Here is a 12717-nt window from a genome sequence, read left to right on the forward strand (position 1 = left end):
TAGAGCCATTCTAAGCCATTCATGGGTCTTCATTCCATGTGCTATATTCCTTCTGCTACAGAACTTCTTTTAACATTTTTTAATTGTATATCTTCTAACAACAAATTATCCTAGCTTTTCTTTTTCTGGAAAAAAAAAGCCTTTATTTTTTTCTTCATTTTGAATGGATCATTTCACTGGATATAAAATTACAAATTGACAGACTTTTCTTTCAACAATTTAATGATCTTTCATTGTCTCTTAGTCTATTTAGATTCCAATGAGATGCCCATGGACATCCTTAACTTAGTTTCTCTGTGGGTAATATATCAGTTTTCTTTGTCTGCTTTTAAGATTTTATCTGCATCTCTGGTTTTCAGCAATTTTATTAGCATGAGCCTTGCTATGATTTTCTTTATGTTGACCTTGCTTATGGTTTATTGAGCTTCTTGGAACTGTGGATTTACAACTTGCATTAAATTTGTGTGGTTTTCAACAATATTACATCAATGACTTTTTCCATTTCTATCTCCCGCTATCTCCTTCTGGCACTCCATCCATATGTATTTTAGATCCCTTAATATTATCTCACAGATCACTGAGGTTCAGTTTTTCAGTCTGTTTTTTTCTCTGTGTTTCATTTTGGATGGTTTCTACTGCTGTAATTTAATTTCACCATTTTCCTCTGCAATATTTAACCTACTATTAAGCTAATCCAGTGAAAGTTTCATTTTAGATTTTATATTTTTCATCTTTTTAAAAACAGTTTATTTATTTTGAGAGAGAACACAAGTGGGGGAGGGGCAGAAAGAGAGGGGGACAGAGGATCTGAACCAGGCTCTGTGCTGACAGCAGAGAGCCCAATGTGGGGCTCAAACTCACAAACCATGAGATCGCGCCCTCAGCCAAGGTCAGACGCTTAACCAACTGAGCCACCCGGGCACCCCTGTATTTTTCATCGTTGTAGGTTCCATTTGGTTCGTTTTTCTATATTTTTTACTTCCTCATTCTACTCATGCTGTCTTTTTAAATTCTTGAGCGCATTTATAATAGCTGTTTTTAAATCCTTGTCTGCTAATTCCATTTATTTCTGAGTCTGCTTTTGTTAACTAATTTTTCTCTTGATGATCAGCTTATTGTCCTGCTCTTTTACATATACTTCCTGGCTGCTAGATATTGTGACTATTACATTGTAGAGTGTCTAGACTTTGTTTCTTCACTTGAAGAATGTTAAATAGGCAGTAAAAATATTTGGTAGGCGGTAGTGTAACTTGAAGATCAAGTTGTTTCTTTCAAGGTTGTTTTTTGTAAGCTTGTTTGGGTGAGTTTATAATAACCTTTACTCTAGGGCTAATTTATCCCTGTTACTAAAGTATGACTCTTCTGTGGCCTCTACTCTAATGCCACTAAAGTTTTTTCTACCCTCACTGGGTGGAACTTGAGTATTTCCCAATCCTGTAAAAAGCTTTAGAGATTATTTAGCCTATAATTCCCAGCAGTTATTGGCCCAGCCTCATGCAGCTTCTCTCTATGGATCTAAAGTTTATTATTAAGCAATAGACTCAAGGAGACTTCTGTGCTTGTTCCTGAAGTGCCTTTTCTGCATAGCTCTCTACGGTTGTCTCCCCCACACATTCCAGCTGCCTCGACTCACTCAAACTCTGGTCTGTCTTTTCAACTCAGTGAACCTGCTGTGCGCTGTTTAGGCTCTTCCTACCTGCACTGTGGTCTGGAAAGTGCCTCTAGGCAGGGAGGTACTGTGATTGTACAGCTTCATTTGCTTCTCTTCTTACCTTTATCACAGTCCTGCGCTGTCTGTTGTCCACTGTCTGGAAATAGCTGCTTCATATATCTTGACCCGACTTTCAGTGCTTTGCAGTTGGAGATCAATCCCAGAATCAGCCCCTCCATTATAGAGTGAGCAATGCTGCCAGGTTTTGTTAACTTTGCCCTGGAAAAGTTAACTCCTGGAGTCAATGGTTCTGTGGTAGAAGCGGGGAAAGGGGAAGAGATTTAGAGGCAACTATATAACTTTTTTTTAAATGTTTGTTTATTTTGAGAGAGAGAGAGAGAGGGAGAGAGTGAGACCCACATTCTTGACAGTCATTATGAGCATGTAAATCCCTGGAGAGGAAGGAGCCCATGTCTTTAGTCTTGGTATTTCCAGCAGTGTAGCTTAGCGCTGTTCCTGCATAGTACCATGTTTATTGGTTTTGTCAAGCTCAGCTATTGAGTTGAATGTCATGGATAACGTGTGGCTTACTCCTCCTCACGTAATAAACATATATTGGGCACCTATTATGACCCAGATCCTATGGTAGGAATAGAGTCGTCCAGAGGATTGAGTCCCAGTTCCTGGCTTTGGGAGCTCAGCCGAGTGGAGTCAGTGAAGCAGACAGGCATTTGCAGTACAGGATGATGAATGCTCTGATAGGCATATGTCCAGAGGACTCTGACGGCACACAAGGAGGAACCTAGCCCTGTGTGGAGGGTTGTGCAAAGTTTGGAGGTAGCAGAGGTGACCATAGAACTTTACATAACATTTGCCAGAAGTTTAAGAAATGCGTTACATTGAGAAATATTTTCCTCTCAATTTCAAAAGAAAATCCAATGGCCCTATAACATTTAGTTTTGAAAGTTTCTACTTTAGGCTACAGTAGTTCTATAAAATGAAGGCTAATCAGGCAGTTTTGTTAATATTGCAGTATTGTTGATTTGGATCGACGATCGTGATGAGGCAGAGTTGCTGCCACTGCTGACGATGACGACAAGATTTATTTAGGCACCGCTAATGAACCAGGCACTGGGTCAGGCTCTTTTCATTGATTACCTTTACTCATCCACTACAGTGCTGCAGGTTAGAAGTTGTGAGTTCCAGAAGCTCAGGGAGGTGAAGTTAGGTCCTCAGGCTCCCACACTCAGAAGTGAATACTCCGTGACTACTTTACTCAGTGGTAATTGAGTGGCTGGAACTCGAGGACAATCTGAGCTCACCGCTAAGGGTGCCTCCTTCCGTTACTATGACGTCCTCTGAAGCTCTCTTTACCTGAGCTCTCGCATCTGGCAAACTGAAATGGAAAACAGTGAACTCCTTCCCCAGAGAGTCTGTGCTGTTATATAGATGGTTTGCATTATTTTGCTTTGAATAACAGCATATGTAAATGTGCTCCTGGTGGTTAAAATTACCCTTGTTTTTTTGTTTGTTTGTTTGTTTGTTTGTTTGTTTGTTTGTTTGTTTAAATGTGGCCTCTTCCACTGGGGTAAATAGTTGAAAATTATGGGGAGGAAAGGACAGGCTGGAGAGAATGCTAGTCACATGGAATTGCTCCTCCTTCCCCCCTCCCCACCCAACACATACTTCTGTTCAGATAGAAGCTGCCACGGCAGAGTAAAGATTCCTACATTTCCCTGCACGGAGTCCTCGCTGGTTCTGAGAGTCAGTGTCCAGAGTGGGTGCATGCAGACAGACGTGACTATCAACTCTGCATCAGGATGTGCAAGGGCAGATGTTCTCGCTGAGAAGAATAAAAGCCTCCTGTGGCACCTGGAAGACTTCACCACACACGGTCCCCAGCCAGATCACAAAGAGATTAGTGAACACGGGGCCCTTTGCCGCCTCTCACCATCCACCTCTTGTTCGGAGATTCGCATATCTCCTCGCCTTCAGCTCTCCCGTGGGCCCTGCATTGTTGCGCCCTCCCTATCTTACAGTGCCTTTCCTGGCATTTGAATCATCACTTCGATGATGTGATAATATCTGCAAGTTGGGAAAATAAAAGTGGCATTTGTTTAGCCATAATTAATGAAATATTTATGTTGCATGAGACTATGTGATAAAACCTTAGGCTTAGAGTCCTTTTGCTTCTGATTACATTTGGGATTTTTTTTTTTCTATGACCAGACATTCTGACGCCAGCTCTTTTACACTGAGCAGATGTCATGTAGTAAAAATGGGTGCCAGATGCTGTGAGCCACAGAAGGGCGATTTGTTTAAGAGCTGGCTCCGACTTTTTTGCATTCAATTACTCTGCAGAACGAACCTTACACGAGCATTTAGGTAACTCAGCTAACTTCAGACAAGGATTTTAATAATAGATTTCATCTCTGAATGCATTCTAAGCAACACACCATATAAATGGTGTTTAAGGAATTAATTGATTTCTGCATAATACCTTCTTTTTTTTTTAATATGAAAGAGCTGCAAAGCTCTTGGCAGGGACCCAGAAATGTAATTAACGTGGAGGGCCAAATTTCCAGTTGCCCTTAGGTACTGCCTCCTCCTGCTCACGGCAGGTGCAGTGAGGGAAGGGCAGGGAGGAAGGGGGTGAGGGGAAGAAGGGAGGAGGGAGAAGCAGCTTTGGGTTGGGAAGCAGCAAAGAAGCTGAGAGTTCAGTGAGTTCTTCTGTTCCCATTTCAGGTCCCAAACACACCCCTATCCGAGTGCAGGTGACAGGGGCCGCCTCTTCTACCTCTTCCACCGGCTCCTCCTCTGGAGACGAAGAGTTTCATCCCCAGCCTTCGTTGCAGTCAAAGGTAACAAAACTTGGCAAACTAAGAAGGGCCTTTGGCTTATGGGGGCCACTCACCATCTCGATTCCAGACCCAATGTGGTCTCCAGCTGCAGTGGTTTCGTTAGAGGATCGCGTTTCCTTGCATCTGACAGCAACCGCTTTTTACCTGGAACACCCCAAGAATTATCTTTTCTTTTTTTAATTTTAACTTTTAGGAGCTTGCCTTTCTTAGAGACTCCAGCTGGCAGAAAAAAAAAAAAACAGACATATTTACTTAAAATCATTTGGTGACTGCAGCTCTTAAAGTGGGTTTAATATGTGGTCCAACAAGCAAACCATCGAAAAAATTACAACAAGCAGATGCATATTTCCCTGGGGGAAACACAGCTTCATTTAAGAAGCACTAGAGGCAGATTGCATGGAAAATGTTATGTTGATTCTAATCAGAAATATGAAATGGACCATGCAGTTGCATGTAGACATGGATCTCCAAGGGTCCCTGCTGTGGAAGGGGCTAGCTGCGTGCTGGCTGGGGACATGGCCGTCCTTCTCTTTGCTTAATGAACGGATTTCTGTTTAACAATTCCCATACTCATAGATTTAGAAGTACAAACATGGCTATAGGTCCTTAAACGTGTCTGTATGTCACATACGTGAAGACACATCCCACGACCAAATCTCACTGTTCTTTGCTTTATCCACTGGGGCTGGCGCCTTCTCCCTGGGGCTGGCGCATGAATGGTTGGACTTAAGATGCTTTCCAGGAGAACAGAGAAGCAGTTCACTGTACTAACAGTGTTTATTTTTTGGAGCAGTGGGGATCTGAGGAGAAAGGGAGAGAACCACATTTATTTACTTAGACTCAACTTTTCCATATCTGGCATTAGGAGCTTTGGCATCATCTGAAGTCACTCAGGGGTTCCAGCCCCTCCATGGCCCAGCTTAGAGCAAGTCAGGAGGGGAGCCAGGACAGGGCATGAGTGGGGTGAGGGGAAGAGAGGGAGAGACAGAGGGGAAGAAGGTGAGAGGGAGTGGGGGAGGGAATGCAAAGGAGAGAGAATATGTAGGGCTTTCTCCTTTCTAACTCGGGGCATCTCTGATTAGTTCAGTACTCAACACAAATGAATTTGGTGTTATGTTGATTCCTGCGGTTTCTTTACTGTCCCTCTCTCATCCCTTTAAGCGGCCCTGAGTTAAGTCTGTATTCAAGTGAATACAGACATTCATCAGCCGTTCTAACAGACATTGCAGCACTCACGGAGAACAGAAGAATGGAATGGTCCAAACACATCGAATAGCAAGACCATGAGATCCCGGGCAAGCCTTGCAAGTAGCTCCTTGTCCTCCTGCTGGCCCAGAACAGAGCCTGTCAGCACTTAAGCCTACACTGTGGAAAAGCTTGCCTGCTTCACCTGGCTTCTGACCACTCTTACAGGGAGGGAAGGCGGCCAAAAGGTTCTTTACTACTTCCCAAGGGCTCACTCTGAAGGAACAAGGGTTTCCCCCTCCGTTCTGGTTTCTTTATCTCTTCTCTCCCACACAGGTGTGTCCCTGGCCACTTGGCACAGAGCCCACGTCAGCTCAAATGAAACTTTGCACAGGAAACTGGACACGGGATGTGCACACTCCACCCCTTCTCTTTCCTTCGGCCCTCCCCTCCCCCTGTCCTCCCAGACCCATGCCTGGACCTGGGAGAGTGGGGCAGGCAGCCGGTCCTTGGTCCTGCCAGACCTCTCCCTTTCTCTGTCCTTTGTCTTTTCCTTCCTCGCCTTTTTAGAAAATATTTTTAAAGTTTATTTATTTTGAGAGAGAGAACAGGGGAAGAGCAGACAGAGGGGGAGCGAAAGAGAGAATCCCAACCAGACCCCACACCGTCAGCACAGAGCCCAATGCGGGGCTCGATCCCACAAACCCGCAAGACCATGACCTGAGCTGAAATCAAGAGTCAGACACTCAACTGACTGAGTCACCCAAGCACCCTGCCCCAAGCTTCTTTTTCCTTTTCTCTCTGTGCTGTCATTGCCACTATTGAGGATATAAGGACTGTGCCTGGCACATCAGATGGCTATATGAGCATTTGTTAATAAATCATCCTTCTTTTCTATGTCAACATCTTTTAATAAAAGGTGGTAATGACTTTCTTTCCTTCTCCAGGTTCTGTTTTGCTAACTCTTGATAAAGCAGTAAGGGTTTGGCTCCGCTGCTTGGAAAAGTGTTAAGAAGCTGTCAAGGCATCCCCCCCTACCCTGAAATTATATTAAATGATCTTAATTTAGGGGGGGGGAGTTTTGACATTTCTCTAAGGCAGGGGTCTTCGATGTCCCTACACATTATTGGGCACAGGAAAAGCAGTATAGACCAGATGAAAATGTGGATATTGGATTCAGGCTCCCTGGGCTTAACTCCTGGCTCTACCAATTACTAATTGTGCCATCTTGGGCAAGTTACTTAACTCCAAGATTTGATTGCCTTATCCATAATGTAAGTGTAATTTGAGGAATAAGAGATATGTGAAGTAATTAGTATAATACCTGCCACATAGCACTTAGGACGTGCTGGGATTTATTATGTAAATTAATATAATGGAAGCTCCAGAGATACTTGTGAGTGTTTGTATAGGTCGAGTTAGACAATCTCTGGATAACACCTACCAGTGATCTCTACCTTGCCCCTCCACCCTACCCTTTCCAGAAAGGTCCTGGCTGCTTAATGGTGAGGTTCCCCCATCCCAGTGGCCCAGACCCTCTGTGCAGACTGATGGACAGTAAATCTGGAAGCTCTCTCGTAGAAATAGAGATGATCTGATATGGAATAAGTTTGAGTTCTGAGAGCTAAAATTTCCTTCCAAGGATGAAGAGGAAGATCCTAAGGAGATTCTAGAAAAGGATTCTAGATCCTAAGGAGAATTCTAGAAAAAGGAAATTTCATCGTAAGTGTTTTCACTGATGATCTGTAGACACTCTGAAGCCTCAAAGCTGGCTGTCCTGAGGAGTGTGATGTTCCATGTCCATAGAATGGGTGACTGAATAACCAGGATCCACGTGGCCCTGGAAGTACACACGCTTTTTAGGCATAATCCCTGACCTCTGTCGTGGAACTGGATTCCCCTGGCAGTTTCTGGGGCCTGTTAGGTCTGTTCTTCCCTTGAGGATTTATAATCCCTTTCAGGGGCAAACATTCAGTTCAACCTGAATGCCCAGGCACCAGGCTAGCTGTAATAAATTTTTAATTCCATATTTGTTTCTGCCAGCATTAAAAAGAAATCGTTAGCATGCTCTAACCTTTATCCTAATATGTAGAAAGTAGATGAGTATGCTCAGAGAAGACGAACTCATAGTGAAACTAGTCCAGTTTAAACATTTACTTTGTGTGTATAGGATATGTATGTATATCCATATACATATATATGTGTGTGTTATATATACAGGCACACATGTATGAAAAATGCATTGATTTTAGTAAATTATAATCATGCTAATTTATAAGATGATAATCTAATAGCCATGCCACTTAATAATAAAAATCATGGTTGGGATGAGTACTGGGTGTTGTATGGAAACCAATTTGACAATAAATTACATACAAAATAAATTAATAAAATAAAATAAAACAAAATAAAAATCATGGTATTTACTGAGTACTTATCCCATATCTTTTTAAAGACATTCTCTCAATTAATTCTTTTTTGTTTGTTCATTTATTTTTGAAGAGGGCGTGAGTCGGGGAGGGGCAGAGAGAGAGAGAGGGAGAGAGCAGGCTCCATTCCATCATCACAGAGCCTAACACAGGGCTCGACCCCATGAACTGTGAGATCATGACCTGAACCGAAGTCAAGAGTCAGATACTCAACTGACTGAGCCAGCCAGGCACCTCCCTCCATTAATTCTTATAACGTCCCCACCAGGTGGGCACTAAATCATTTCCTTCGCTCTGAAGAGGGCACTGAAGTTCAGAAAGTTGTGTGCCATGCTGATACTTACACAGCTCAGCTGGGATTTGATGCCAGCTTTGTAGGGTGCCTGGGCCCAGCGCTCAGCCAGCATTCGCTGTTTCCCAACCGAAAGTGTCTCCTCTGCTTTCCAGTACGTGGAGCTGGCCACACCATTACTTCTCCTTCTGCTGGTGTTTAAAACCTAAGAGTGACACCATCAAAATCCAGAAATCTATTTTCCGTACATGGATTTTGAGTGCTCTTGATTTTACAAGCCTAGGCACACACAAAACCCAGTGACGTTAATGACATATTTGCACAAGCAAAGTGGAGTGGGGAAGGGAAGCAATCTTATGCCTGCCTCAATCCAAGAAACACTCACATTTGGATTATTTAGATACCTTCCTCTATTCCCAGGCTCAATTGGGCAATGTAGACCCAACCTAAGGACTGTTTAAAATTATTAAATGCTTTTCATGGTGTGTGTGTGTGTGTGTGTGTGTGTGTGTGTGTGTGTGTGTGTGTGCTTCCCTCTCAGGCTCATCCTTCTTGGGCCTGTGGTAGCACCTGTATAGAGTATAATTTTTCTGTTATTCTTTTCCTCAAGGGAGCCAAGTCAATTCTCTATAAAGCCACTCGCACCTACATATGTACGTATACACCCCCTCCAACACACACACACACACACCAGTTTCCCAATCTGGCACCTCCTAGCCTTTAATAATTTTAAAATTATTAAAATGAAGTGAAATTTAAAATTCAGCTTCTTATTCATGCTAGCCTCATTTCAGATACCCAATAGTCACATGTGGCTAGTGGCTTCCATATTTTAGACAACACAGACAGATAGTCCATCATTGCTGGAAATTCTATCAGAACATCGTTGTTCTAGAAGCTAAGCAGGGGTTCTGTTGGAAAAAGTAGAAGCCTGTGTCATTATTTTGAAAATTTCAACCCCATTTTTCTTGAATATATTTTTTCTTCTCTATTTTGTTTTTTCAGGAGAGGGAGACACTTAGAAGAAGGAAGCTGGAGAACGCAATAAAACAAATGGTGAAGCAAGAAGAATTGAAAAGACTTCATAAAGCTCAGGTCAGAATACAAACTTAACGTGAGTGATTGAGCCTGGGGACTGGGACCTGGTAATTGGATTGGGAAGCCCTTTGGGAGTCTGTATTGTATTGGGGGAGATGGGCTGGGGAAAAGGTCAGTCTCTCTTCTCTGAATGACCAGATTTGTGGCCATTCTAAAAATCCTAACTCAATGCTTGGTTGGACTCTGAGGCCTGGAGAGCCCAGGAGTTGAGCTGGCCCCTCCCAGCTGCCTTTCTATCTGCAAACATGTGTCCTGCAAAGTGAGCCTGGAATGACAGGCGACCCATGGCCTTGGGAACCATCCCAAGCCCTGACTACCACATTGCAGGGACTTAGTTTTATCCCCTGGGAGGATACAACCTTCCCCTGACTTCCTGACTGTGTCCCTGCTGAACTGACCACTATTAGGAGCTGTCTTTACTCCAAGGTTCGTCAAAAACATGAGCATCCAACATTCCAATATAGATTTCCTCATTTGATTGTTAGTTCTAAACATTCCTGCCCAAATTGGTCTGCCCACTTTTGTCACAGACAGCCAAAGGAAGCAGGAAGTCAAGCATTCTCCATCTCCCTGAGGACCCCAGACTTAGCCTTGAAGAACAGTGGGGTTTTAGGACAGAAGGACTTAGAATGACCACTCGTATTCATGCAGTGTACCCTTATATTCCTTTCTGCAGTTATTCCCTCTGGCCATATAGTTCTGTCGAGGAAGGAAGTCACATTCCTTCACCCTTCAGAGTGACTGACAAGGGAGCCACTCCTGTCACCTAGCGGACAGGGAAAGTCCCTACAAAGTCTCTGTCCACTCCCAACTTCTGAAACAGGTTTCCTTGAAACATTGTAACTTTCCCTTGTGAAAACAAGGTAAGTCTCTATGATATGGATTGGTCGACCCAGCAACCCCCTCCTTGTGTTCTCCCTCCAGACGGTAGGTGGTGATAAGAACCATGATGCCTCTGGAGTCCCCATCTGTTAGCGCTCACAGCAGCCCTTGTTAGTCTCCAAGATTTTCACCCTTGGTTTCCAAACAACTGCTGCTGTAGTCCGTTCAGGTGGCCATAACATCACACAAAATACGTGGCCTAAAAAACAGGAATTTATTACTCCTAGTTCTGAAGGCCAGAAGCCCAAGATGGTGGGCCTTCAGGATTGGTTTTTTGTTTGTTTGTTTTGTTTTGTTTTGTTTTATCGTAGCCTCTCTTCCTGGCCCGGAGACAGCTGCCTTCCTTCTGTGCCCAGGCAGAGAGGGAGATGTCTCTGGTGTCACTGCCTGTTCGCAGAAGGTCACCAGTGCCAACGGCATTAGGGGTCTTATGATCTCATTTAACCTTAATTCCTTCTTTAAAGGAATACAGTCGCATTGGGGTTAGGGCTTCAGGACATGAATGTGGGAGGACACAATTCAGACTGTAACAACCACAAAGCCAGAAATGCACTAGAGTCAGTCATAAAGTCATTGAAATGCTTCCCTTCCATTAGCGATTCTACGCCATGCCATTGAGAGACGGATTTATAAAAATATAATTGTCTTTAAAAGAGCGGCAGAGGTCACAAAATCACAGGAGTATTACAGAGAGTTCCCGTCTATTTTAGATTTTAGGTTACACCCCGGGACTTAAACACTCTTAGTCCCCGGCAAGAGGAACCAGGTGGGTACTCAGGCCTGACCCCTGCTCACACCTCTTCACAGGCTCGGAGGCCCTTCAGTGATTGTAGTCTGAATGCAGGGGAGACTGAGAAAATGTGGAGCTCAGGAGGAATGGGGGTGAGACAGAGCTGCAATGGTGTGGAGGAAGAGGGACACACACTTTCTGCCTGCCCAGACAGCTGCCAGTTCCTTTCATTTACCTGTTCTGCCAGATGCGAAGTCAGTTCTGCCAAGGACTGTGCCGTCTCGGCAGCATGCTGCTGGAAAGCAGAGAAAATTGATGGGGGGAAAAATGTATATGGGAAGAGGCTGTCCCTTGATTTTCCTTCCTAATACAGACAGGAGAGAAATAGCTGGTGGGGAAAATAAATGGGTAAAAGCAAACCCAGCCGTGACTCCAGACATTAACTAGGGAGGATGTGAGGTTGTCCCCTAGTGGGATAAACATCTTGGGTCTTGTCTTAATCAGCTGCTAGTAACAGCCTCCCTACGCTCCCACGGTAAGAGACCCCCGGGTGTCAGCCCTGCGGTGCGGTGAAAGAAGGAGTACAATCGATAGCCGAGGACAGGAGTTGGACAAACCGAGCTCGGTGTCTCCTGCTCCAGACAGGCTTCTTGGGAGGTTTCTGCTGGTTCTTGAGAACATGGAAAGCGACCGTGCCCTCCATTTGCTCCCAGAGCCTCGTCCTACTCTGAGTAGTAGCTGCCGCTCTGTGTATGCCACGACCATAGTCAGAGTTCAAGGCTCGGAGAGTCTGGGATGCGTGAGAACCGCCCACCTACCCCAGCATCCTCTGCCTGAGAGCACATCTGTGTGGTTGGCCTGAAGAGGACTGTTCTAATGTCTACTCGGGGGCAGATCGAGCTTACGTCCGGCCTCCTTGCTTTATGTGTTCACTCTAAACGAGGGAAACATCAAGATCTAGCGATTTGGGAATTCAGAGGTCGTTACCCAAGGAGGGACATTGCAAGGGATAGGGCCTCTTCTGCTTGAAAACTAAGCGGTAGAGTCAGCCCCCTCATGCGACTCTGCACCTCAAGAGTCCCCATGTGACGTGCAATCCTGACATTGCAGGCCATCCAGAGGCAGCTGGAGGAGGTGGAGGAGCGGCAGAGGGCTTCTGAGATCCAAGGCGTGAGGCTGGAGAAGGCGCTGAGGGGGGAAGCAGGTAGGTGGCCCCGCAGATCGGAGAGGTGGGCCTGGGCCGAGAATGGTGCCGGTCTAACCGAGCCGGCCTAACACTGAGACCTCGTTGCTGTTAACGGCACTGTTAACGTGGGCAGGCGGCGCTGAGGTCACAGCTGCTCCACACTTCCAAAAACAAACTCATGGTCCGATTTGAAATTCCTAGGGCACTGGTCAGCTCATGGGCCTTGTCCCTGGGTTTCTGGCCCGTCTGGCCTCCCTTATGCAAGTGTGAATGTTCTTTGCAACCCGGGGGTTATGAGAAACTATTCTGAGTTAGTCATGAGAGCTATTTGGGTGTTCAAGCAAAGCGGGGAGCGATTCAAAGCCCGGGCTTGGACTCAAAGTCCTCATCCCTCCCTTTTCTA

General features: G+C 44.9%; 1 protein-coding gene across 3 annotated transcripts in view; it reads left to right on the forward strand.

The window, feature by feature from the left end:
• The window catches only part of MICAL2 (microtubule associated monooxygenase, calponin and LIM domain containing 2), a 223342-nt gene that overhangs the window by 184440 nt on the left and 26185 nt on the right, over window positions 1–12717 (forward strand). For all 3 annotated transcript variants that reach the window (XM_047070161.1, XM_047070162.1, XM_047070165.1), the window contains 3 exons: window positions 4397–4512; window positions 9424–9513; window positions 12239–12332. In XM_047070161.1, coding sequence (XP_046926117.1) covers window positions 4397–4512; window positions 9424–9513; window positions 12239–12332 — 300 coding nt within the window. The remainder of the gene's footprint in view (window positions 1–4396; window positions 4513–9423; window positions 9514–12238; window positions 12333–12717) is intronic.

This window comes from Lynx rufus, unplaced genomic scaffold, assembly GCF_022079265.1.
Source record: "Lynx rufus isolate CCGP_SWC_20201006 ecotype Redwood Valley unplaced genomic scaffold, mLynRuf1.p SCAF_9, whole genome shotgun sequence".
Taxonomy (NCBI): Eukaryota; Metazoa; Chordata; class Mammalia; order Carnivora; family Felidae; genus Lynx; species Lynx rufus.